Genomic DNA, 25,804 nt, shown 5'->3' on the forward strand with positions numbered 1-25,804 from the left:
GAAGGAAAAGCAATGAGGGAACTATTTTGTAGAAGCAATTAATTTTGCAAACGGGGATTTTTTTTGTTGCTGAAGTTTGTTATAATTCTGCACATTTAGTAATTTTTTATATGTGAAGAGGAGAATGGCAATTTTATTGTCACTTTTTATCCTTTACATATCTCAGTGAGTCTGATGATCTGGCTTTGGAACTGATCTCCAAACCAGCTTGAAAGGGCTAGATTTCATTACATTCTGAAATTCAGTTTAGAAATCCAAGATGTGTGGGTCTACAGAGATAAGCATGTTCTTGTAAAAAACCTTTTATTCCTAACACGAAACTCTTCCAGGGCATCTTGTGCCTTTTTCCTTCACCCCCTTTTCTCAGAGGAAAAACTTGAAAAAATCTTTGCTTTCACAGTAATTTGCATTTGGAGGGTCCTAATGTGACGAAGATGTGAGGCATTCCTGAGGTTAAGTGTCTCTTTAGCTTGTCCTACTGTGATTGCAAATTTTACCTAGGAGTTCTGAAATATTAACCCCCTGGAGATCAAACCTTCATGAAAATAAGCTGTATGTATATTTGCTGCTTCACAGGGAGAGAAAGTGCAGTTTTCTTTTGTGAAATTAGATTATAGGATGATCATTCTGAATAGAGTGAGATGGGATGGGGAATGAGGGAGAGTAATTCCAGTGACCCAACTTAAGGTACTTATGTAAATGCCCAAAATGAAATGAAGGAAATCCTTCTTTGATGGATTGGTACTGGGCTTGGCAAATTCCAAATTGCATAAGGTAGTTTTGATCCAGGATTTTAAAAAGTCTGTACTACTTTGCTGGTAGGAAGCAGAAGGCAGCTAATTTCTTTTCAATTTAATCTTTTCTCAAAGATTTTTGAAAAATAAAAACAACCAAACCCTTACTCCAAAAACACAGTAATGTATTGTGTTATACATACAAAAGAGGTGGAAGCTGAGTTAGAAGACTATTCTTAAAAGTACATTAATATCTATTTAAACTAAAACACTTGAAGAAATGTGCTCCTTTACATAAGCAGGTCTGGCTGTGGAAGCTGCTTGTGGTTTAATGTTTCATCACAATAATGGCAGCTTATATGTGCTTGCCAAGAGACCATTACTGTTTCTTCTGCTGCTCAGGCTCTTCCAGTGAAATATCTTTAAGGTGAGAAAATGCATATTTAACAGAACCTGTCATCACTGCCTGTGCAGTGAGAGAGCTTTGTGTGAACTTCTTACCCCATTCCACCAAGCATAATTGCTGATGTTTCTGTGGAGCAAAGTTTAATTAAAAAAAAAGTAAAGGAAAAAAAGGATAAAATAAAACCCAATAATAGAATTAAATGTGATTTACAAGGAGAGGTTTTAAAAGTGACTTATGTAAATAATAATTTTTTTTTATTGTAAATAATGTAGTATTCTACAAAAAGTGTTTTCCTTTTTGTAAGGCAATAATGGGGAATGTTCATCTGCTGTTGTCAGAAAATTGATTGTTCTGTGTGGTGGTTTGACCAGGAAGAAGTGGGAATTCTGGGAAGCTGTGGTCAAACCAATGAAGGTTTTGGGTTTGAGACTGGCACCTGGTGTAGCCAGTGGGGTTTGGACACACCTCCGAGAATACACAGGGGTTAAAAAGCAGGGCACTGCCCTTGGCACTCTCTCTTGGGACGTCGCTTCGAAGAGGTCAGATCACCCTCCCCTGTCCAGCCTTGCTGCTGGGCGGGGGAGGGGCAGCCATGCGGTAGGCCCGGGGCCTGGACAGAGATGGGGGTGAGAAAGCTCTCAAGGATGGAAGGGTGGAGGAGCCCCAAGAGACATCGGGCAGTCATTCCCCCCCCGGAGGGAGAGAGAGGAGAGCCGGCGTCTGAATGTGATAGCAGCTAGCCCGGGAGGAGAAAGGGGGGGGGAAGAGTGCAGCCTGGCCGGCGGAGCAGCAGCACCTGTGGGAGTACCAGCATTCCGGGACAGACAGAGACTGAAAACTTTTAACCCTTTCTTTCATGATTGGGGCCTTGCAAAAATGCTAATCCTCCTCGAAGCTGAATAAGAAGGGAGATAAGAGATGAGATGAGACAAGGACCTGGCCCGAAGAACGTGGAGATGATTGAATGGGGAGAGATGATTTGGAGTGGCCTTTTGGCTGGACTTTTCTTGTGGCCATGGACTCAGTTGTTCCTGTGACACAGACTGCATTTAGGGGGAAGCAGTGGCTCAAAACCAGGAGGGTTCTTCGTGAGGACCCCCCGGCCCCAGGGGGTTGGAAAAATATGGGGGGGACAGATGTCCCAAAGCAGAGACTGTGCCTTTTTGGAGTGAGACAAGGCATCCTTGAAAGACAACCCTAAAAGCAGCTCTGGCCATGCGTCAGTGGTGAGAGCACTGGGCATGGAAGGAAGATGTCACAAGCGGCAAAAGGACTTTTTCCGGGCGGTGCCGAAGTGACAGGGAAGCACACGAGGTTTCAGTGTGTTTCCAGGGGAAGCCTATGGAACAAGAAGGACTCCTTTCCTCTTCATGAACTGCAGTTTGAGTATACTAAAGTGTGGGGCCAAGGCTGGGCAGTTGATGATTTGGGAGAATGTATCGGATTGGGAAAGTCAGGTAGTGGGGAGGGGGAAAGTGGTTTTTGTAAGGTTTTCAATTTTTTTTTTCTTTTCCTTATAGTCTTTCCCTATTTTCCTGTAGTTTAGGTAATAAAGTGTTCTTTATGTTTAAGTTGGAGCCTGTTTTGCTTATTCCTGGTCACATCTCACAGCAGACACCAGGGTGAGGCATTTTCATGGGGGGCACTGGCTCTGTGCCAGGCTCAAACCATGACATTTTTTGGTTCCCTGGACCGGGAATCGAATTACGGGAGAATGATGAGATAAAGCTGTGAGATGGGACCAAGAGGAATAAGAAAAAGCATGTACTAAGTTAAGGTAGATAGATAGTGAATCTAGGGTATTGTTGTGTAGAAGTGTTTTGTAATTCTGTTGATAATTTTAGAAAGTGTATTCTCAGAGGTGAAGGGTGGAATGTGGTGGTTTGACCAGGAAGAAGTGGGAATTCTGGGAAGCTGTGGTCAAACCAATGAAGGTTTTGGGTTTGAGACTGGCACCTGGTGTAGCCAGTGGGGTTTGGACACACCTCCGAGAATACACAGGGGTTAAAAAGCAGGGCACTGCCCTTGGCACTCTCTCTTGGGACGTCGCTTCGAAGAGGTCAGATCACCCTCCCCTGTCCAGCCTTGCTGCTGGGTGGGGGAGGGGCAGCCATGCGGTAGGCCCGGGGCCTGGACAGAGATGGGGGTGAGAAAGCTCTCAAGGATGGAAGGGTGGAGGAGCCCCAAGAGACATCGGGCAGTCATTCCCCCCCCGGAGGGAGAGAGAGGAGAGCCGGCGTCTGAATGTGATAGCAGCCAGCCCGGGAGGAGAAAGGGGGGGGAAGAGTGCAGCCTGGCCGGCGGAGCAGCAGCACCTGTGGGAGTACCAGCATTCCGGGACAGACAGAGACTGAAAACTTTTAACCCTTTCTTTCATGATTGGGGCCTTGCAAAAATGCTAATCCTCCTCGAAGCTGAATAAGAAGGGAGATAAGAGATGAGATGAGACAAGGACCTGGCCCGAAGAACGTGGAGATGATTGAATGGGGAGAGATGATTTGGAGTGGCCTTTTGGCTGGACTTTTCTTGTGGCCATGGACTCAGTTGTTCCTGTGACACAGACTGCATTTAGGGGGAAGCAGTGGCTCAAAACCAGGAGGGTTCTTCGTGAGGACCCCCCGGCCCCAGGGGGTTGGAAAAATATGGGGGGGACAGATGTCCCAAAGCAGAGACTGTGCCTTTTTGGAGTGAGACAAGGCATCCTTGAAAGACAACCCTAAAAGCAGCTCTGGCCATGCGTCAGTGGTGAGAGCACTGGGCATGGAAGGAAGATGTCACAAGCGGCAAAAGGACTTTTTCCGGGCGGTGCCGAAGTGACAGGGAAGCACACGAGGTTTCAGTGTGTTTCCAGGGGAAGCCTATGGAACAAGAAGGACTCCTTTCCTCTTCATGAACTGCAGTTTGAGTATACTAAAGTGTGGGGCCAAGGCTGGGCAGTTGATGATTTGGGAGAATGTATCGGATTGGGAAAGTCAGGTAGTGGGGAGGGGGAAAGTGGTTTTTGTAAGGTTTTCAATTTTTTTTCTTTTCCTTATAGTCTTTCCCTATTTTCCTGTAGTTTAGGTAATAAAGTGTTCTTTATGTTTAAGTTGGAGCCTGTTTTGCTTATTCCTGGTCACATCTCACAGCAGACACCAGGGTGAGGCATTTTCATGGGGGGCACTGGCTCTGTGCCAGGCTCAAACCATGACATTCTGTAATAAAACCTTGATGCTTTGGGTTCTTTATTTTTATCCCTTGATGATAGTCCTTTCAAAGAACCAGCTGTACCTTTACCTCAGCATCCTTTGCCTGATGGAAACAAATCAAAGAGCAGCACACACTGGGACTAATGAGGGCTGCCCATGTGCTGTTTGATCAGTCAGCCTCTTCCAAACAGAGTTCATATTGCTGTGTTACTTCACTGGCTTTGTATACATTGGTTATGTATTTCTCTTTGAAAAGGGTGTTAAATTGTCAGATCATTAAACTAGTGAAGGTGGGGGAAGGATCTAAAAATGTTGGGTTTGATTACTATTGCTAGCTTACCTTCTGTAGCAGAAATCCTCAAAGGTGTCACTTTTTTGTCTCTTCCCATTTCTCTATAGCAAAAACGCCCAAACAAACAAAATAAAACTTTGATTGCTTAGTAAGTATGTTAATAATATTATTTAAAAATGAATTTACTGTATGCATTGACCATAAAACTTTTTAAAATATTGATGAAGAGGATATTCTTAACATTCAGATCCAGGGCAGAGGGAAAGTAAAGACTCAAAGAATAGTTTCATGAGCATTTGTCTTCAATTTATTTTTCTCAATGCTCTGTTCTGAAGTTCTCATCAATACATTGAAATTAATAATGGGATTTAATTGCCCAGTGATCCTTGCCATCACTTAGTCTGATGATTGATTCCTCTTACGGGCATTGCTTTAATAATATATCTGTTTGATCCCAAAAGAAGAGAGCTTCATAAAGTTGTTGTGAAAGCTTTTTTTCTTACTGTAATGGTTCAATGAAATGCTCAGCTGTGGCTGAATTGGAAAGGAAACACATGCTGTTGTAGCTTGTATCTAGCTTGGAAAAAAATTTCAATACAATAAATCTTAGCTGTTGTTGAAAACTCTATGCTCAGCAGGAATCCATGTTTCCTCAAGTTGTTTTCAAATTTTCTCCTTATTGCATTTTCTAAATTCTAAGCAGCTCTACCCCTCCTTCCATGAGTTAGACAAGGATTCTTGGGAAACACAGGTGGTGGAAAACTCAGGCTCATCCATGCCTGAGTCAGTACATTAATCTTCTGGCTTATAATTGGTTTCAAATTGTCTTTGTTAGAAGGCATGTTGTATTGCCTTGCTTAACTGGAGCACAGGGCTTTCCAATGGCTTCAGGCTTCCCCTTTGACACAGAGTGTTCCTTCACTCCCAACGCTGCGTTGTCTTGCTGCTTTCTGTCCTCTCTCCCTGCTTGTTCATCTGCAGCAGCAGCAGGAACAGGTGAAAATTATTTGTGTGAGAAGGAAGTTTTGAATGTTAAGCAACTTAATGTAAAATTAATATTTATATGTTTTAGCCTTGAGAAATTATGGCCTTCTTTCTTTTAAGTTATTTGTGTTAGTCCAAGTATCTAACTATACTTTAACTGCCAGGGATTTTTCTCACAACGTATTTGTAGAGACCAGTAGAAATTGCAATTTATCTTCTATTTAAACTATGAAAAATGCATTATTTATGTTTACATAAAACAATACAATGCTGCTTGCATTTCTAAAGAGAGCTTTTAAGGCCATCTACATATTACGAGCTATCCTCATGTATAAATTCAGATCAAAGTATATACGAGAACTCATATTTAGTGTTAGGAGTGGAAGCTCTTAGAAGTGTCCACATATGTTCTCCTGTGGAAGTTGGAGAAATTAACAATCAAAGCTAACTTTTTCAGAGATGCTACTTCCTCAACCACTGTTCAAGGGGGAGTCTGCTGAGGGGAGAAGTCAGAACTATGAAGAGCAGGGCCTTGCTTGTCACTGGGGCTCTTATTTCACTGTCATTCTGGAGAATTAGGTGTAAAACCCTGCTTAGAAGGACTTAAGACAAAGGAGTGAGTTATCTTCATTTGGAGCCTCCACTAGAGCAGAAATTCCCATACTATTCATTCTGCCCATGAGATTGGAAAGTGTGGTCTGTGTGTTGTCTTGGGTTTATGCCTTTGGGAAAGACAGCAAGTTGACCCAGCTGCCAGTTAATTAATTCATAACGTTTTAGTAAAGTGTTGGAACAATTTTCCTGTGCCTTGTTTGATGAAGATTATGTAACTACAGTTTCTCTAATTAGTTGCCATGTATTTACTTATGTTACCATAAATTAATGGCTTTAAGAGACTCCAAACAATCCTGTGTAATTTCAGGTCTTTGATTTCTGTGTTGCATCCTTTGCTATCACTACTCTTGCTCTTGTTTATCAAACTCTGATGGTCTTTCTGGCAACAAAACTATTTCAGAGGTGAATATCTCAGTGTGGAGAATAAAGTTGTTTCTTTGTTGCTCAGATGAAAAATGTCACTTAACTCTGGAACATAAGAATATTTCATAGTCAATGCTCTTACTTTTAGTGCTGGCTTTTCTGTGTTTAACTTGGTACCTGTGTTTGTGATGTTTTTTCTTAACTTGAGCATGCCTTGCAGTCATACTTAAGGTGGGGTAATTTTCTTGAGGCTCTTGTGTTTGAATACAGAGTATCCCAGTAACTAAATGCATACTGTCCTTTGATTATTTGAAACTACTCTGGGAGTTTCAGCTTTGTGTTTACTTTGAGACAACACAGGGAGAGAAGCCTCAACCTGATGAGGAAGAGAGGGAAGTAGAATGTCATAAGCAATATTTTTGAGAAGTCCATAATTTATAATTTCCCTAATAAAAGCATCACTTCCTCAATGCCCATTGCAATGAACTCATCAAAAGCATTTCAAGAGCTGTGATTACATTTGAGAATCCTTCTAAAAATGCAACTAGAAAGATGTGCTGGCTTTCTCACATATACTTAGTTAGTTGCCCAGTTACTTACTAATGAGCATGTTTTATACCTTGAAGGTAAGTTCTTGCTTCTATTTCTCTGATATTACTGTGCTAATCAGAAAGAGCAAATTCTTTCCAGGAATTCTGTGTTTTTGTATAATCTTTTTCCTGCAAGGTCAGGGCCCTTGCTAAAAGGGAAAGTGCACACCAGGGTGTGTTCCCACTTGGAAATAACTGAGACAATACCAGGTCGTCTTGGAAGAGACTCTTGTAGTAAAACAAAAAAGGGGAAAAAATCCTTATAACAAATTGATAGATCATTAAATCTTTCTGGCCCTAATGAAAAGTGTGGCTATGGCTGATGTTAAATGTGTTTCATTACTGTAAGAGCTGCTGTGAGAAGATTCTTGATTTAGGTATTTCTGGTAGCATGACCTGCACAGCCAGATTTGAATAGTATCTTCCTTTTTTGGATAAGATTTATCTAATGCAAAGATTGACTCACTGCATTTCCTCTTAGATTCCTTTTTTATTGTCATTTATTTTAAGGGGGAGAGGAGATACCAATAAATAACCTTTCCTAGACTATTTCTACCTTGTCACCTGTTTCCTTTATCTTCCACATGATAGTTTTGGTGTAGGTCAGGGTATTATTTATCTTTTGGCCTCTCATTCTCTAGGTATGTGCTGTGGAGTTTTCTGAATGATCCAAATGAATGTGTTTTTTTGCTTCAGTGGTCTTTTAAAAGTTGTTCTGTTTGTTTCTTTCCGCTATTGCTTTTCAGCTTTTAACGCGCTTTTGTAGCAACATCAGTGGTACTGAGTCAAAGACTGGAAGGGTTTTTGCTTGGTCTATAGCAATGCCCCAGATGTTGTTGGGAGACTTTATCTGTAGCTCTTTCAGGCTTTCCTTCTCCCCCTCGTTTTTCCTAATAGCTCTTGTTAAGCCAGAGCATTGCTCACACGTGTAAAATCTAGTAGTCCCTGAGTAGCTGTAATAGGTTATTTCCCTGACTGGGGCACTTGCTGTTCTGTAGTTATTTCATGGATACTTTGTTCTTGGATTGACTGGCATCTCTGTGTCTGCCCCAGCATGTCTGTCTAAAGCATCTGCAGCTGCCAAACCTGTTTGCAGCTGACTTGAAGCTCCTTCTTACTGTACATTGACTTGGTCTTTGTGATGGGGAATGCAGCACCTATTAAACCACTTCTAATTATTTTTATAAGCTCCTTTCAGTTCTGGAAAACTTTATTAGAAACTGAGTTTCTGTTTCAAGTGAGCTACTATTTTACATAATAAAAGGCTAAATAGCTAAAAATCATGGTCTTAGATATTGCTTTTTTCCCCCTGTTTGTCTTCTGGCAGCTTAGTAAAGTATTGCATAAGCACTGGCAGATAAACTTCCCCAGTTGTCTCAGCACTGAATTACTTTATTTAGCTTCTTATGCTGGTAATTTGTTTTAGGCCAAAATGGCCTTGATAAATTTTCATGGAAAACATTTTCATACTCATTTGTCAGTAGCCCTGGATCCTTTGCATCTGAATGCCAAAAAATTTACAAGTAAGAATCACATGGTTGCTCATATCTTTGTAGGTGTTTGAGGGACCAAAGCCATTCAGCTTTAACAAGGAACAACATGAGTTGCTTTATTGTACTGTACTGATGAGACATTTTCTGGCTTTGAGAGCATGTAAGTCCGAAGAAGAATGTTTTATAGAATCAGATGCAGTAGCCCTGGAAGCAGAGGCAGCATGTCTGCATGAGGGGTGCCATGAGTACCCCTGCTGAGCCATGGAGCTTTACTAGCAGAAGTACAGATGGACCAACGTAGTTGTGCTTCTTCCCAGGCACAGCCTGCATCCATGCACAGCACAGCACCCGTGGTTTACACCCTGAAAGGCTCTGCTAGAAATGGCTTTGAAGACCTCAATCCACCTGAAGCCCTGGGGACATCCTTTTGGAGTCTTGTCAGAAGAGAAAAACTTCCCATTGTAGCTGATGGAAAGAGGAAATTGCAGAGCTGAAGATGGGATTAAAGCTACCCTGCTCAGCAGTGGTTTGTAATGTAATCTTAGAAATAGCCAGGTATTATGTGATCCTGCTGGTGAGCTGTGCAAATGAGATGTGAGGGCTGTTGTCTAGAAAACTGAAAAGCACAGCAGATCTTCATCTCTGATTGTAAGGTCCTGAAGCAGAAATATTTAGTTAATAGTGGGATGGTAATTTAGCAACATGTGAGTTTTGACTATGCTTTGGGTATTGATCTACACCAAAATACAGTAGATTGAAAACAGCATTTCATGTCCAGAAATGGAGCAAATGCAAATAAACTCTTTTCTGCTGCTTCTGATGGGAATGAAACATTTATAAATTTTCTGCAGAACTGCCGCATTTTTCTTCTTTTGCTTTGGAGCCTGCCAGGTAACCCATCTATTGTTTGTTCTGTGCTTACCTTGGAAAGCAGCCAGCTTGTAAGCATAGCTCACTAGAAAACTACAATTTATGTGGCTTTTAAAGTTGTTACAAATTTGTGATACCTGCTGATGTGTAAGTATGCTTCAGAGTGCTGTGTACTCCTGACACAAAGGCAGTCCTGCAAAATTTCGAGTTCTCAAGTGGAATTTTCCAATTAAATGGCTAGGAAATTTTTAACATTATTTGCAAATGTTTTTTTTCTTTGATATTTGTCTTGAAAATACATTTTTAAAAGCCTGAGGCAGTTGCAGAGACTCAGAGGCTTGGCAGAATTATATTCCATTGATAACAGCAATTTTTCTTTATTATTATTGGAAAAAAATAGTGGCAAAACTTTGTCTGTAGGTGCTCTTCTCCATCTCTCATCTAAGTACCGTTGAGCCAGAATCACTTACATGGTGGGCAAATGAAGATAAGTGTCTGGTCTTTCTCTTCAGTCATTTAATAATTTGAGAGTAGATGAAATCCATAATCTGATCTTGCAGCTGATTTTAGGTGGAAACTCACTGGCTTCAGTAGGTTTGCTGTTGGATTTTTAGCATAGGCCCTGCTGAACTTTTGCAGCATGTAATGTTCTTCTGAGAACAAGAATAAAGTAGTTTAGCAATTGTTGCTCTACAGGTGATGACTGTCACAGTATAAAATATGCTAAAAAACAACAAAGCTGCAGTGGATAAGAAAAACAAACCACACTGCAGTATTACCCACCCAGAATCAAATTCATTTGCAGCATACATTATAGCTGGAAAAGGAGGAATTATTTGGGCCAATATATTCTGTTATGAAACGGAGAGAGGTTTTTATAGAGGATGGTCACAAATACAGAGCTCTCAATGAAACTTTTTCCAAGCTGGGTACCTTGCTTAAGACCTCTGAAAGTCTTCTTTTACATTCCCCCTCTTTATTTTCATAATTGCATTCTCTGAGTAATATGATTTAGCATAAGCTGTCATGCTGTTCCTGTCCTGGGGATAGCCACTGGTTTTCCCAGGCTACATGAGTTTTCTTCATATGCCTTTTCTGTATTTCTTGAGTTGTTAACCTGATGAGAAAATTCTGTCTTGGTGAGGGCAAAAAAAGCCATTTGAAGTTTCTTGGATGTCTTCTTCTCTGAGAGTGATTTTTAGTTCAGTGCCAGTGGCAGAGATTTAAAGATACTCCTGTGAAAATTACTAGTTTTCTATTTGAGTAACTCTTCTTCAGCATGAAGTCCTTTATTTCTGTTTCCCCACTGAGGATTTTATTGTGAAATAGATACTTCTGAAATTATAAATGTCACCCCTTCCCACCAAGAATAGCTCTGAACTAAAGTGTTGGGGTGCTCTTATGCAGGGGAAAAGAAATTGATTTATTGGTTTGTTTGTAACATCTCCAGTTACAAAGTGGAATATTTTATCTGTTTTTCATAATTTCCACTTGGATTTGTTATCCATCAATGTTGGTCAGCTTTTTGGTCTGTAGACTTTGAAAACCAAAGGACACAGATTTGCCAGCTGTTGACCACAATAACTTTTTTGAAAAACGGAGTGGGCCTGAAACTGACTTGCAGGTTTTATATAAAGTACCTAATAAACCCCTAAAATTGACACTGCTCCATGTTTATTGCAAGGTTATGTTGGTTTTTTGTTTGTTTCTTTTATTTAAAGAGGGGTTGGGAGGAATACAGCAGCTGTTTTTCATCTGCCAAACCTATTCTTGATGACTTGTCAGCCAGGGCACTCTGTTTATATTGGTTGTTGTTTAATACAGGCTTGTGGGGCCCCAGCAGCATGATGGATAGTGCAGAGCACAGCTCCATGCATGGAAAGCCATGAAGAAGGAATTCAGAGTTATTAGTGTCTGTGCAATATGCATAACAAAAAAAAATGAGGTAGCTTTTGGGAGTAAAAGCTCTTGTGCAGTTCTTCCTACAGCAAATTTGTCAATTCATCTAGATTTTCTGATTATAGTAAGGCATAAAAGCAAGCTACTTTTCCATAAATCATTGCTTCTTTTTTTTTTTCAGGAAGCAGCTGTAGCTGTTGCATGATACCCTCTTACAAATGATTTCAAATACCTTAGCTCATGCTTTCATTCAAGCTTTATTAGTCTAATGGTTGTCTGGACAACAGTGGAAAGAGAACAGGTAAACGAGGGTGAAAAAGCATCAGACTGATTTGATGTCTGTACCCTGACTGAATTACCTGCTTACAGTGTCTAAAGGCTGTACTGCAAAGAATCTCAGCCAGCATTTTTGCATTTGGGAAGACACAATTACTTGGAAGAGCAAATTCAATATTCTATTAAATTTTTTATTGAATTATAATAGTCAGATTAAGTCTTGGCAAATAAAAGAGATAATAAATTGTAATATGCAGTAATAATAATATTTTATTTGTTATGTTTGCGGAAATTGTTCATTAAGTTTTGTACTTTATGTATTTTATGTGTAAGCTAATATCTGCTGTACTGTCAGGGGTAGGGCTTGTGGTGATATTACCTTGTATTACCCTATCCTATATTGTTTTATGATGAATGTATCTCTTTAAGTTTTTTAAATGCCAGAATTATATAAAAAGGAAATAATTTCAGTGGTCAAGTGCCTGTTTCTTCACTTTTTTTTTTGGTGATAGTGATCTGTGCCATATTTGTGTGTTCCTTAAAATACTGAAGTGCTTAAGAGAAGGATCAGAAACAAAATGTAGTTCATAAAGAGTTCTGTGGAGACTGACAGAGCTTCCTGACTGTGTTGCGTGGACTTCTGATTAGAGTGGCTATTTCTGCAATTAATAATTCAGCTTCCTCCTGCCATTGCTTCCCCTAGAACCTCTTCTATTTCTCAGTTAAAAGAACTGAGGCACAGGTGAGAAGTTACGTGATCAAAGAGACGGGGTGAGTTGTAGATCTGGAAATACAACTGATTCAGTCTGCACAAACTTGCTGCGAGCAAGTTTCTTTTTAATCCAGTGCTACACAGAAAGTAGTTTCTTGCTCTGGGTGCAAGAATTGATAAAAATTTCCTTTGAAATGCTGTTATGGAAGAAAACCATAAAATGCTCAAATAGAAAAGCGTGGTGATTTTGTTGAACTTGAAACGTTCTGTTAGGATGTGTTATTTCCACTGAAACTTTTGTTTGCTTGGCTGATGTTCAGCACCTGCTCAGACCTCTCATTTGCATCACTGAAACTGGGAAGGGTTGTTAATCTGCCTGCTCTCTTGTCTAGATAATTTTGTTTAGTAACCTGAAAAAACAGTAAACAAGTGAAAGTTTGGGTCATTCATTTGCTGGTTCATTTAATGGACATCTAAGTAGTTGGCAAACTTTGTTCCTCTCTTGCCCACCTCCTGGAACTTCAATTCAGTGCACCCAGATCAAAGGTTTTTAAAATTGTTGTGAAAATGGTATCTTCTGATTTGGAAATTATGTTTCCAAATGCAAAACTGAACATTTTTGAGCTGGAATTTACAGTTCACCTGTTTCACTTGCCCTGCTTGGAGGAAATGCAGAAGTTAAGTCAGTTTGGAGTTAAGTGCTGGCTTTCTTTGCAGAGCTGTTAGAGAAGAGGCATCACTGGCTGTCTGTGCGAGTTTCTGCTTGATTTTAATTGAAGATGTTTACCCTTTCTACTGGTAATTGACTGGAAGAAGCATTAAATCCAGTGCCTATTATTTCCCATTCAGGTTTGAAGGCTAATGAGCAGTTTTATTGCCCATGCTGATTGAATGGAAACGTGATGACCAGTAATCCACTGTTGTTTTATTGCCACTGAAGAGCGTTTCTTTATTTTTTCAATGGTGTAATAAAACCTGATTTGCTCACTTGGTAGTACTAAGTGCTTGAAGATTTCTCTCATTATCAGGCAGCTGGCTCTGTTTGTCAGGTAGTACTGCTCAGTGCTATGCTGAGGCTAAAATCTTGTTTTACATGAAGCCTGGAAGATGAATTAACCTGTTTGTACAAGCACTTTGAATTAGCTGGGAGCTGTTAAGGAAGTTTGAATCATGGGGTGAGTTGACTATACTGAGACTTTCATACCTTAAAGTTTTGAACTTTTCTGTTTCTTATCAGATAAACTTATTTTGCATCCTTTGCCCACTTATGAGCCACAAAAGCAATTGTGAAGAAAAGTTTTGTTGTAGAGAACAGTGTTTAAAACCTTTTGAAATCACCATCACAACAAGCTGTGGTTTGTCTGTCATTTCAGTTGTAACTTCAGTGAAAGTATTTAGATGTCAAACGAAACAAGCCAAAATCCAATCACAGAAAAATACCTTTGCTTTATGTTACTATGCAAACGTTTTGTTTGCATAGTTTATCAAAATAATGTAAATATTCTAATAAAAATGTTACAAAAGCTGTTTGGGAAAGTATTTTCTCCCCCCTTGTAGCCAAGAATTTTTCAAATGAACTGATATAGAAAGCAAAAATTGTATTTAAAGAATTATTGTTTTCAGTTACCTGGAGACAGAGCATGTTTCCCTTCTGCTATGGCAACAAGAACATATGAAGTACAGTACCCCAATAACTTGGAGTTCTGCCATGAAATAGATGAAGCCCGGTATGAGGGTGCTGTCTTTATCAGTGCAGCTTTCAGTCTGAATTGTAAAATAATTTTGACTGACTTCTCACAGCTCTGACCCACACAGCTAATGGAAAGTGGCTTTAAGATACATGAAGATCTTCCTACACATTAAATGCAGTGTTGAAGGAGATTGCTGCATTAGAAAGAGAGTTGTCAGCAGCAGTAAGAGGATACTTCAATACTTCTGTACTTTGAAAATGCTTGCGTCCTGTTCAGGCTTCCTGTCGAACCCTGTAATTCATTCCTTGGGTGTCTAATCTCTGACATGAGTCAGCTCCAATTTTCTTTGTTTTGAGATTTTTCACATTTGCTTTAGATCATTTTCCAAGTCCTCATTAAGTACTCCTTTCTTTGGCTGGTTTTTATCATGTTCTGAGGTTGCAGGCATGTGTTTTGCATTGATTTGTAGCTGTTACTTGTTGAATGCAGGTGTTAGATTTGGGATGGCTGACATATCTTAGAGACAGTTTGTTTCTAAGGTAGGTATTTAAGGGCTGAGGAATGCAAAAGGATGAAAATAGTCAGTTCCTTCCTTGGTGGTGGGTGTGTGGAATGGTAAACTGAGTACAACAGAGCCTGGCCTGGGCCAGCTGTGTGCCAGCCCTACATCCTCAACCCTTACAAACTTGTGCACCACACTCCCAGTTGGATCTGGTGAAACTTTCTCCCTTTCTCTCCTTCCTTGGGGTGGAGGTAATTCAGAGACAAAGTCCAAGTCTGTTACTCCAGATAAATGCGTGTGTAAAGATATATAATGTGTTATATAGAAGCAATAAGCAAAATTGGGTACTTATCACACTAAAAATGTGGCTTTAAGAGAGATAAATGGCATCGATTGAAAACACGCATGGTATCTTTTGTGTCAAGAAATAAACAGCACGGTGTTTAACCCACTGGAATGTGCTGTAACTTACAATGTATACACTGGAATGTAAAAGTACTGCTTGGTGCTGGTTGAAGAAGGGGAATTTCAGAACTTCCTCAGGTCTTTTCCATAGCTCAGATAGTTTCATCTAAAACAAACAAGCATAAAAGTGTTTATGAGGCAGTCTTTCACAGAAAAGATTTTTTTTTCCTTAAATCTTTGGTTGTGTTTAACAATTTTAGGGAAGGACCAGGGTAAACTGTGAAAAAGACAGCCCCTAAATAAGTGACCCACCCTGCTTTTCTGAGAGTCTAGAAGGATGACAGAGCAGTGTCTCCTCTCATTAGCTCTGGGGGTACCTGTGGGCAGCAGCCAGGTGTTTGGAGCTGGAGCATGTCCTCAGTCCCTCTTGTCTGGCAGCCTTTTGGAGCCACAGTGTCTGCCTGGCAAATGTCACTGCGTCTGACTGATGGCTCTGAGAGCCTCACAGAGGAACAGAGCAGCTGCCTAAAGCCTAGCAAACTCCTGTTCTGTGTCTGGTAGCAGGTTTTACCTGTCTTAAAGCTGTTTCCAGTTGTTTAGATACATTTGTTCCTCAAAAAATGCCTGTTCAGATCAAGCACATAGAATTTTAATTCTGTCTGCTGCCTTTTGCAGTAGGTCTCAAATCTTGATGTCAAGAGAAGGCTTTTTCTTCTGGTCCTGCTGCAACTAATAATTCCCCCCCAACCCCCCTTTCTGTTGGTTCCTGCTTTTTTGGTTTTTTTTTTGGTTTGGTTTGTTTTTTTTTTTTTTTTTTGTCCTCTTCTGTCTTTATTGTGAACTTCCCCCACAGAGGTTTGCAATAACAAATAGAAAGTTAGGACTTTTTCTAAGTCCTAACAAAAAGAAAATTTCCTCCAGGGCCTTCTCTTCAAGGATCCCTTAATGTGTCAGAATTGATCCTACTTAGTGCATGCTTATGTGCAGATGTGATTATTTAGTTCCTGGTTTTGGCAGAAAATAGAGAGCTCTGTACTCCGGGATATAAATATTATGTATTTGTTTGAATTCAAATTTCATTTCCAATGCAGCGATCAGCAAACATTTGAATTTAGTGTTGCTTGTTTTACTATGTTGCAGAAGCAGAGTTAAATACAGCTTCCTATACCCTTCTTGCATTAAAAATTTGCATGGCCCCTTGTCTCAGCCTTTCTCCAAATACCATACAGTTTAGGCAATTGTTTAAGCCTAAAAGTATCTCAAGAGTAGATCTTCTTTCTTGTTATTTCTCAAGATGAAGTAGCAGAAGTAAATTTCATTTGCTAGCAACCCTAGTGTTGCCTTTTCTTGACTGTCAAATACTTTGCTGTGCAAACATCATTGCTATGGACATTGTACAAAACATGCTTGAGATAAATCATGTATGTTACAATACACAAGGCTTAATGGATTGCTTTTCCATTGCTCATTTTAAAATTAAACCCACCAGCTTCCTGTTTTTCTTGTCCTGAAGTCCTGTCTATCTGAGCTCTTAAAATTTCTAAAATAGCCTGTCAAAAAAAGGAATTCAGTAAAGTGACTAAAAAGTGACTTCTGCTTAACCTTTGGTTTTATAAACAATTGGCTAAGTCCTAAATAGATGAAAACAGTCTATTTTTAGGCCCTAATTTAGAGAATTGATATTTCCACATTTGCTTTGTCATAGCTGGTAGTAGTTGCTAAATTGTGAAAGCTTGTAGCTATTACAAATGCTTAGAGGATTGCTGAGTGTTCTGCCATAATGCACTAAGAAGCTCAGTGTACTGTACATTTCAATTTATAATAAGACAGTGTAGCTGATAGCACAGACACTGAAATATTTCAAGTCTAGACTATGCCTTAAAAAACACAGGCTATTGGCTTTTTGGTGCAGCAAGTTGGAAAAATAACTGATAAGGGCATTGAAGTACAGCAGACTTCAAAAAGTGATGAGTTCTCTAAGCCAGGATGGGTTGGGAGGGTTCAGCCACTGCTTGCCTGCCTTGTTGGGATGAAAAGGGACCTGGTGTTTGAAAGGGCTGGTCAGCCTTGCCGGGTTTGAGTGGTTTGTGAGGGAAGTAACCCATAGATGGGGAAGAGGAGTTTCTGCAATGCTGTGTTTACTAAGAAGAAATGAGATGGAGAAATAGAAGAGCAAAATTTCCTCTCTTTAGAAAATGGTAACATTAGTATTTCACCACAGACAAAGGTAATGGCCAAAAAGTTTAATGTCACTGGTGTTCTCTTAATAGCCCTTTTGTACCTTTGGATAATAAAAATAGCTTGCTGAAGGTTTTGAGTGGAGCTACATATTGTAGTAATGGGAGGAAATTATGATGTAGCTGATACTTTTATGGCCCCTTTAATATCCCAATTCACCTTACAAATCACTGTGTTTATAAAGTCCTTCTCTTACTGCTCCTGGGGAAGAAGAACATTTTGGTTGTGTTTGCTGTTGTCTTGTGTTGTTAGCTGTGGAAAAAAGGAGGAATATAACCTCAGACCGGGCTTGTGGACTTGAAGAATTACATAATTTCTTTCAGTTTGTCTGTCTAACGTAATGCCAACTGTGTTTTTCAGAGCCATGGTGTCATGGAAGGGGATGTACTTTGCACTTGCACTATTCTTGGGAAGTTTCTTTGGAAGTATATTCATGCTGGGCCCTTTTCTGCCGTTGATGTTCATCTCGCCAGCCTGGTACCGCTGGATCACCGACTGCATTGTGGCCACGTGGCTCACACTCCCTGTGGTAAGTGCCACATCATCCAGTCTGGGCAGCTCTCCATAATCCCACAATCTGGCTTGCTCACTACCACTTTGGATTTTATTTTAGGGTTTTTAAAGCTCTTTATGCTTCTGTCTAAACAGGCCCTTACACACTTACTATCGGTGGAGACTGGTTTACAGTGTTGTAAACTATGTGCCTATTTTCTGTCCCCCTCTTCTTTCACAGTTTAATTTATATATCATCTAATCTTGTGTGTTCATGTTATGCTTGAAAAGGTCTTTTTTGACATCTTCATCCAGTGTCAGTCAGATGCAGAGAAGAGTAGGTGAAACTTTAATAAACAGAAGGAAGTTTTTTTTTAACTGTTAACTTCCTTAATGAGTTATCTTGTAAACTCTTTCTTTGAACTGTGCTCTAAGTCTTAGGAAAATTATCCACTGTCTGGTAGATTGTTGTCAACCTTCGCATTCCTTAATCCTTGTAGAATTTAGCCCTTCTGGTTGAATTAGAGATAAATGCTTTCAGGTGAACAAGAAGAGCTCCCCCTAGAAAGGATGTGTTCCTCACGTATCATCAGCTTTACAGCCGTATGAATCTGGAAATCAATAACAAAGCTCTTCCCTGAATTGTTCCAAAGGAAAGGCAATGTGAATGGGATCTGTCTCTTCTTCTTGTTTAACTTTAACTGTCTCTTCCTGTTTAACTTTTTCTGAAGTGAAATGCCATATTGGTATGCAGAAGTATGTGTCTTGTGGCATAAAGGAAGTTCTATCCTTACAGTAGATCAAATAGTTTCTGGTTTTGCTGTTTCTGCCTTCTGTGTTTTAAAGGGGTCTCAGCTGTTTCTTATTCTAAAACTTTTGTAGATTTTATCATTACTAAATGCAATGAAATTAGGAGGGCTGATGTAATTAACAGTAAAGGAAATAGATTGTTATTTCTTGTCATGATGAAATTTAACTGGGTACTAATACTGTCATAAAATAACCCTTTCTCTGGTTGTCTTCAAATTTTTTTATAATTTCAAAATCTCCAAAATCTATTACCAGTCTTTTATTTGATTAGTTGCCTGGGCTTTATAATTCTGGGTTATTAAAACAAGTTTGTGATAACTTTTTCAGTCTAGAAGTTAGATTTTTAGCCCACACTAGAGCTACACAAAAATAATTTTAATGTCTTTGTGAAAAGGATTCTGTCTTCTGAGAATTGTGGGGATTTAGATTCAGGAGAGGAGTCTCAAAAAGATTTTGCATCCAACCATTTTGAGGCTCAGACCTTGTCTGCCTTAGGTTTCTATACTTACACCCACTGCATTCTTAGGAGAAACAGGTTCTTGGTTTGTGTCTCCAAACAATAAAATGCTCTTGTGCCAGTTGGACTCCGGCAGGGAAACTCTGACCCTGACCTCTGTGATGTAAGAAATTTTCACCTTCCTCACTCTGCTATCACATTTTACTTCCTTTCTAGGAGTCAGCAGGGTGGGACAGTGAGGTGGGTCTGAACTGTTTCAGTTTAGTTTGGCTTCTATTAGGCACACACAGAGCTGGCAGAAATAAGAACAGAAGTTGTTTTACTTTCTAGAGCTCTGTTTAAATTCCCAGTGTTTGTTCTTTTGTGGTTTTTGGTGGGGTTTTGTTGGTTTTTTGTTTTGGTTTGGTTTTTTTGGAGAAAGAATGGGGAAGAGAGGGTAAGGAGGTAACTTGAAGGCCTTTTTCTTATGGTGTTTTGCTGTTTTCTTTTTCTGTGCTGACTGGGTTGGACAGTGTGCTGCCAGTGACCCTGACCTTAGGGGCAATAAATGTTTGTGCAGCCAATCTCTCCCTAGATTACCTACCAAGTTATAATCCATACTGAGTCACTTATGTTCCTACAGGAGAGTATTCCTGGAAAACCAGGGAAAGGTAAGCTCAGTGCAGTGATGGGAATAGAGTGCTTTTTAAGAAGTGCTGCTTAATTGTTGTTTCCTCTTCCATTGAACAGCTATTACTGGAGAAAAGCTGGCTGCTTTATTAGAAAACAGAAGTTTGTTTACCAGTTAATGTGAGCGAATGAGTGAAATTATATAATTCAAATTAGTTTTTATTGCTAATGGGGTGATGCTTTTCTTCTGGGAGTAAAGCCATAATACTGAGATGCTATTTCTAGGCCTTGCTGGAAATGGTATGTGGTGCCAAGGTGGTTGTCACTGGAGATGGATTTGTTCCTGGAGAAAGGAGTGTCATTATCATGAACCATCGCACACGAATGGACTGGATGTTCCTGTGGAACTGCCTGCTGCGATACAGCTACCTCAGACTTGAGAAAATCTGTCTCAAATCCAGTCTCAAAAGCATTCCAGGATTTGGTATGTCACTAAACCCTTTAATTTGAAAGGAAAGTATGTTTAAATTGTGTCCAGCATAGTGCATAACCTGCTAAATTACATAGGTTTAAATTCTGTCTCAGTATTTAAAGAAAACCTTGTGTAAAATATGTGGCATGTGGAGCAATTAAACCATAAATCTCCAGAGGACACCTGGACTAAATGCCTAAGCATTTCTTTTTTAAGATACTACATGTGCTGCTGTTGCTTGTAGGTAAATATATTTCTGCTTTACATACCAAAAGCATTTTTCAGGATGATGAAAAATGATTTTAAGTTTTTTCAAAGTCTCTTTCAGCATTGTGGTTTGGGTGCTATTTCACCCCACATTACAAATGCTCTCATCAAGCTTCTTTCTTCATTATCCAATGTAAACTATTGAGAAGATTAAAAAAAAAGCTCTGTAGGCAATTGCAAAGTTAATGGTTCATTTTAATAACTAATTTTAAATTGAACTTGGCTATGCAAAATATTCTGTGCAGGATATGAAATCATCAGGATTTATAGTGATGTAGGCTGGAAAGAGATCTGAGTTGCACGTATTCAGAGGAGTTGTTTCAGATAGTCCAAAAATTGTTGCACAAATGGTTTCTGAATAAATAGGCTTATCTGAAATAAAAGCATCTCTGCATTTTATTTATCTCTTAGATTTATTTGCTGTTTTATACAAAACTAGCTTGGGCAGGATATGCGTCAACTTTATGATGTCGAAAGAGTAACCTTATTTATGGTTGCCCTTTGTCAGGCCATTTATCTGAACAGATAATTTTGGCAGGATTCCATCCTGAGGAGCTCTCCTACTGTTGCATTGTGTTGCATTCAGTGCTCTTTAAGTAACACCAGCAACAGGGTAATGTGCTTTTATTTCTCCAACAGCCACATATTAAGGTCAATTTTACTTGACAGAAGAAAAATCACTTTTAACTTGACAGGAAATGAGAAAATGCATATTAGGTATCTTCATTATACAGCAGAAATGTTTTGAAATCTTGGAATCAGCTGTGTATGCAACTTTTTATAGCAGTGATGGAAGATGAAGGCAGGAGTATCCTGGGGAAGACTGATAGATTTCTGTCTTCAAAAGTAACATATGTCTTGTTATTAAGAAAACCACTTGTATTTGTGCTTATTAATGCCAATAATAAAATTGGAAGGTCAGCTCCAGAAGCTTGGATGCTAAGCTGTGCTTGGTAAAATGCAGTTCCTGAAAGGACGTTAGGAGTCATTTAGAGATTGTTTGGTTTGTTTTTTTTTTTTAATTAAAAAAAAATTTCTAAATTTTCTGCATAAACTGAGCACATCTAATAGATTTGATCAGTGGGCTCAGGCAGATGGATCCATGTCAGGTCAATATTAGCAGACCATGATGCCATCTTTGTTCTGATATAGCAGCTTCAGCCACTAACAAAATTCTGGGCTCGTCCTCCACCTTGTGATGTAGAGGTGACACATGCAGACATTTGCTCCTGTTGTTTCCATTACAGAATGACAATTTCTGGTGGTAGAGCTAACAGTAGTTGGGTCTGTAGTGTTATAAACAACTATTTTTATGCCTGATACCCAAGAATTCTCCACAATACACGGGCTTTGAGGACTTTGGTTGCAATTTTGTGAATTATGGCTTATTTTTCAGTAAACTGTTAATGCTGGATTATTAATCACAGAAGGGGACTTCAGTTAAACTACATCCTTCACTGAAGCCATGATTTGATGTTCTGAAATTCTGCAAGATAAACTTCTGTTTTATCTTACTGTATCTAAAAAAGAGGCCTTAAAAATGCATGTCTCACTGTTCAGTCAGGCTGTGGCAATTTCTTGCAAAAATGAAGTGTTCTGTTATCTATGTAATTAGGGGATTGTTAGAAAGTGAGACTCTTGGATTAAATGAAGACTGATGGAAACAGATGAAGCTGTATGAAGTTTGTTGGGGCAGCATCACTGCAGAGAATGGTGTCCAAAGAGGAGAACCTTAAATCTCACCAGAGACAGCAGAATTTCTCCCACTTATTGCTCTCAGCCGTGCTGTGTTATATGATAGACCCTTAGTAAGTGTTTATTCAGGTTTTTGGCTTGTTTTTAAGTTGTGTCCTGTGGTTTTTAACTAAATGTTTTATTTTATGAGCTTGTAAAAGCCAGATCGCTTGGAAATCAACCAGACAATTTCAGTGTACTGCATCTATAACTGATACTTTAGATGTTGATCATTTAAGATATGATATTTGTGATAATTCAATGAGCTATTTTTATCATGCCTTTCAGATTTATCTTTTCATGTATTTATATGGATTAGTTGCACATAGTCAGATGTATAGGGTTAGGGAAGTTTGATACACTGGCTAAATGCATCTTCTAATAAATCTTAACCTAGTGGTAATCATGCTCTGAGTTTCAGAAATATTTGAGTGACTATACCATATTTCCTTCTTTGCAATTTTTTGTGATCTTTCAAAGGCTTTTTTTTTTTTTCACAAGCATTAAATTTAAAATTATGTTTAAGATAAGGTTTGTAATGCAAACCTTCCATATCCACGTTTCTGAAAGCCTAACTGTATTCAGCATAGCACTTCTGTTGTCATAAGTAATTTCCCATTTGGGTGTAAAAATAGGTCTGTGAGAGATTATGCTTTTTCCAGTGGCATATATGATAGGTGAAAGGCAAAACTGGGAATGGAAATAGATCCAGAGTTCTTGTGGCCCCCTTTGTAGGTTAAAAGTGTAAAGGTATCAGATTTAATGAGTCTGTATTACAAGTAGGATGTTATTTTCTGGTTAATTATAATTAAAATTAGAGGATTCACTATTTCAAGGAGACACATTGAGTCATTTATCTAGTTCTTCAGTTATTAATTCTTTGCATTCCAGTGTATGAAAAAACTTTAAAATTGATTAAAGGTGAGCTTTAAAAAAAGAAGTCCAAAGAAAAACAGATGGTCCTTTCTTCCTGGAACTGTAGCTTTGGCTTGATGAATTGTGTGCAGTAAAGTTTTCAAAAAGAGATATTACGTTTCAGTAATCTCAATTTCAGAAACATTCTTGCAGCATTTCAGTACATCTTGCCAAAGCTGGCGTCTCCAGGGAGCACTACTCTGCTCTTGGCTGTTGCTGCAGTTTCTCATCTGACATCATCAGAAGCTACTGACACATTCTGCAGTATCAGTTTTCAAGGAGAATTTCTAATGGCATTGACAGTTTCCTGCGTGGTCTGACATGATAGGACTTCTCTACAGTACTTGTAATAGATAGGAGCAATTAATATTCTCAACTATTCTCATTTAATTAGGAGTAGTTGTGGAAGTGATACAGATTATGGTGCAGTCATGTTCAGAATGTGCTATGGAACACATATTGTTCCAGTAGGTACCAAGGAACATACAAGGTAGTGTGGGATGACCAAATAATGTTTAGGAGATGGTTTTAATTTTTTCCTGAGCATTTGTGGAATTTCCACGTTCATTGTGGAAGTCTTCTTGTGATAACCAGTAAGACTTCACTGGAAATAGGTCTGTGTTTTAATGATGGGCAATTTGATTGTGTTGGATGAGCTTACAGTAATATTTGAATTTTAATGGTTAAATGTGCCTCAATATGTATGTGAAAAATAAATTGAAATTTGGGTTTAATTTGAGTGCTATCAGATAAATTTATGGAAAAGTGAGAGAGGGTAACCAGAAGGACTAATGTCAGAGCATGGCTGCCACATGAGATAATATTAATTCTAGTTTTGCTTAGTGCAGATGGAAAAGATAAACACCATCATAATTCAGTGTACAAATGTAAAGTATGCAGGTGTTGCAGGTACCATTAATGGACCTATCTTCAAGACTTCTCTGTTTTGAAAAGGCTCACTAAGGCTGCTAAAGGAGGGAATTATAATTGAAGCAGACTGGGCAGGAACAGGTAAGGAAAGGACAAGATGACAAAAAAAAAGGAAGAGAATAAGCAAAGCTGACAAGCCTGGAGTAGTTAAGAACAGATATAACTGAGTAACTCTGTCCAGATCTTCATCTCTGGATTCAGGTTATTCTGTGGCTAACATTAACATATAATTTAGAAGATTGCAAGATGTTGGAGCTTTTTAGTCGTTTTTCACTCATCTGTTCACTCACATGTTGTAGCTCACAAAGGCTCAAGTTAAATGCCAGGGGGGGAAAGAAAAGGACGTTTGCTCTATTTCAGCACTGGGCTCAGCCCCACCAATCTTCTACTACACGTCAGTTGATCCATTATAGCTGTCCAAGTGTGCGAGCCTCGCCTGAAGCAAGCTCAAAGTAATTTGAGTCATCTTGTTTTTCAATGAAGCAGGGCAAAACAACTCAAATTATCCTGCCTTTGCCACAGGCTAAGAGCATACACACCGACAGCTATGATGGATCAGCTACCAAGAAGTAAAATATTGTTGTCACTGAGCCTAGAAAATTTTAACACTTAACTCAATTGGGGTATGGCTAAAGCAGTGCACTGTGGAGGATCTGTACACATTTGTATTGGCATGGAAATGTTTGTGCTGCCACAGCTACTATCATAGGTAGGGATGGAAATGCTTCAGCATAAAGCTCCTTTGCTCTGGCAAAAGCAAATCTATAGCTGGATTTACATTAAAATTCTTACCAATAGAGCGTATTATTTAAAAAAATTAAAACAGTAACCTACTGAACTTCCTAGTATAGTTCCTGTGTCAAGTATCTTACATTAAAATAGGCTGAGAGTTTTGAGGAGCTGCAATGTTTTGTCTTCTAGCAATTCAATTATGAGCTGCCAGACTTAATTATCACAGAGTTGTTAACCTACGTTATTTTGAGAGTAGAAGTAGAAAAGCATGCTCTCTAATGGCAAGCACAATTGTTATTCTACTAGCTATTCCTGCTGAAGACTCTCTTGAAGAAGTTTTAAGTGTGAATGAAGGATTATTACTGTGCAGCTGAAATGCAGTTTAAGTTGGCTGTAATCTTTTATGCTTTTTTTTTTCCTTTTGTAGGGAAGAAAAGCTTAGGGGCCTGTTTCCCAGCTTGTCTCATCCAGGAAGGGCATAATAGGTTTCTCCCACCCCTGTCAGGGAAAAAAAAAATCCCACAGCCAAAGCCAACAAGCCTGTGTTCCATTAAACTTTCCTTATCCTTTCTATATGAGAAGGACTCCGTTTGTTCTCTATCCCTTTTCCTTTCCAAAATGCACATCAAAAGTGTGAGATCAGATGCTAACTTCTTTCACTCTCCCCATTTTATAAACAATAAGTGATGGAGGGAGGGGTTATTTTGTCCAAGCTCACAGAACAAATCAGAGCAGGATTAGGTTGGCGTGTTTTCCTGACTTACATTCCTTTACTGTTACTAGTGGGTTATGCAGCATCTGTACAGCTCAGCTCTTCAGGCTGAGCTCCTTTCATGGTCCCCCATGGAGGAGATGAAGCATCTGAAGAGGATGCAGGCCTTTGGAAGATGTTTTTTGTTGTAGAATCTCTCCCAGTTCCTGACTGGCAGTTTGGATGACACATCCGTGGGAGAGTCTCACACTGTTTGGTAGAGCCTGCTTGTTCTTCCTCACAGTCTCACAACTGGAGGTTGTTTTCTGCATGTCTTTGGAGATTTTGGAGCGACGTAGGGCTTTTCTTCAGATACGTATTGGGAAAGGCTCATCTTTTTTAACACGTAGGTTTTCATGTGCTGTTTCACTGTATTG

General features: G+C 39.2%; 1 protein-coding gene across 4 annotated transcripts in view; it reads left to right on the forward strand.

Annotated features, from left to right (window-relative positions):
• The window catches only part of LCLAT1 (lysocardiolipin acyltransferase 1), a 115,734-nt gene that overhangs the window by 23,048 nt on the left and 66,882 nt on the right, over positions 1-25,804 (forward strand). For 3 of the 4 annotated variants that reach the window (XM_005493842.4, XM_074536922.1, XM_005493841.4), the window contains 2 exons: positions 17,619-17,787; positions 19,912-20,110. In XM_005493842.4, coding sequence (XP_005493899.1) covers positions 17,623-17,787; positions 19,912-20,110 — 364 coding nt within the window. In that variant the 5' untranslated portion in view covers positions 17,619-17,622. Of the gene's footprint in view, positions 1-11,640; positions 11,736-17,618; positions 17,788-19,911; positions 20,111-25,804 lie in introns of those variants that run through there. The other variant, XM_026797341.2, reaches the window with a different exon arrangement.

Source organism: Zonotrichia albicollis, chromosome 3 (genome assembly GCF_047830755.1).
Source record: "Zonotrichia albicollis isolate bZonAlb1 chromosome 3, bZonAlb1.hap1, whole genome shotgun sequence".
Taxonomy (NCBI): domain Eukaryota; kingdom Metazoa; phylum Chordata; class Aves; order Passeriformes; family Passerellidae; genus Zonotrichia; species Zonotrichia albicollis.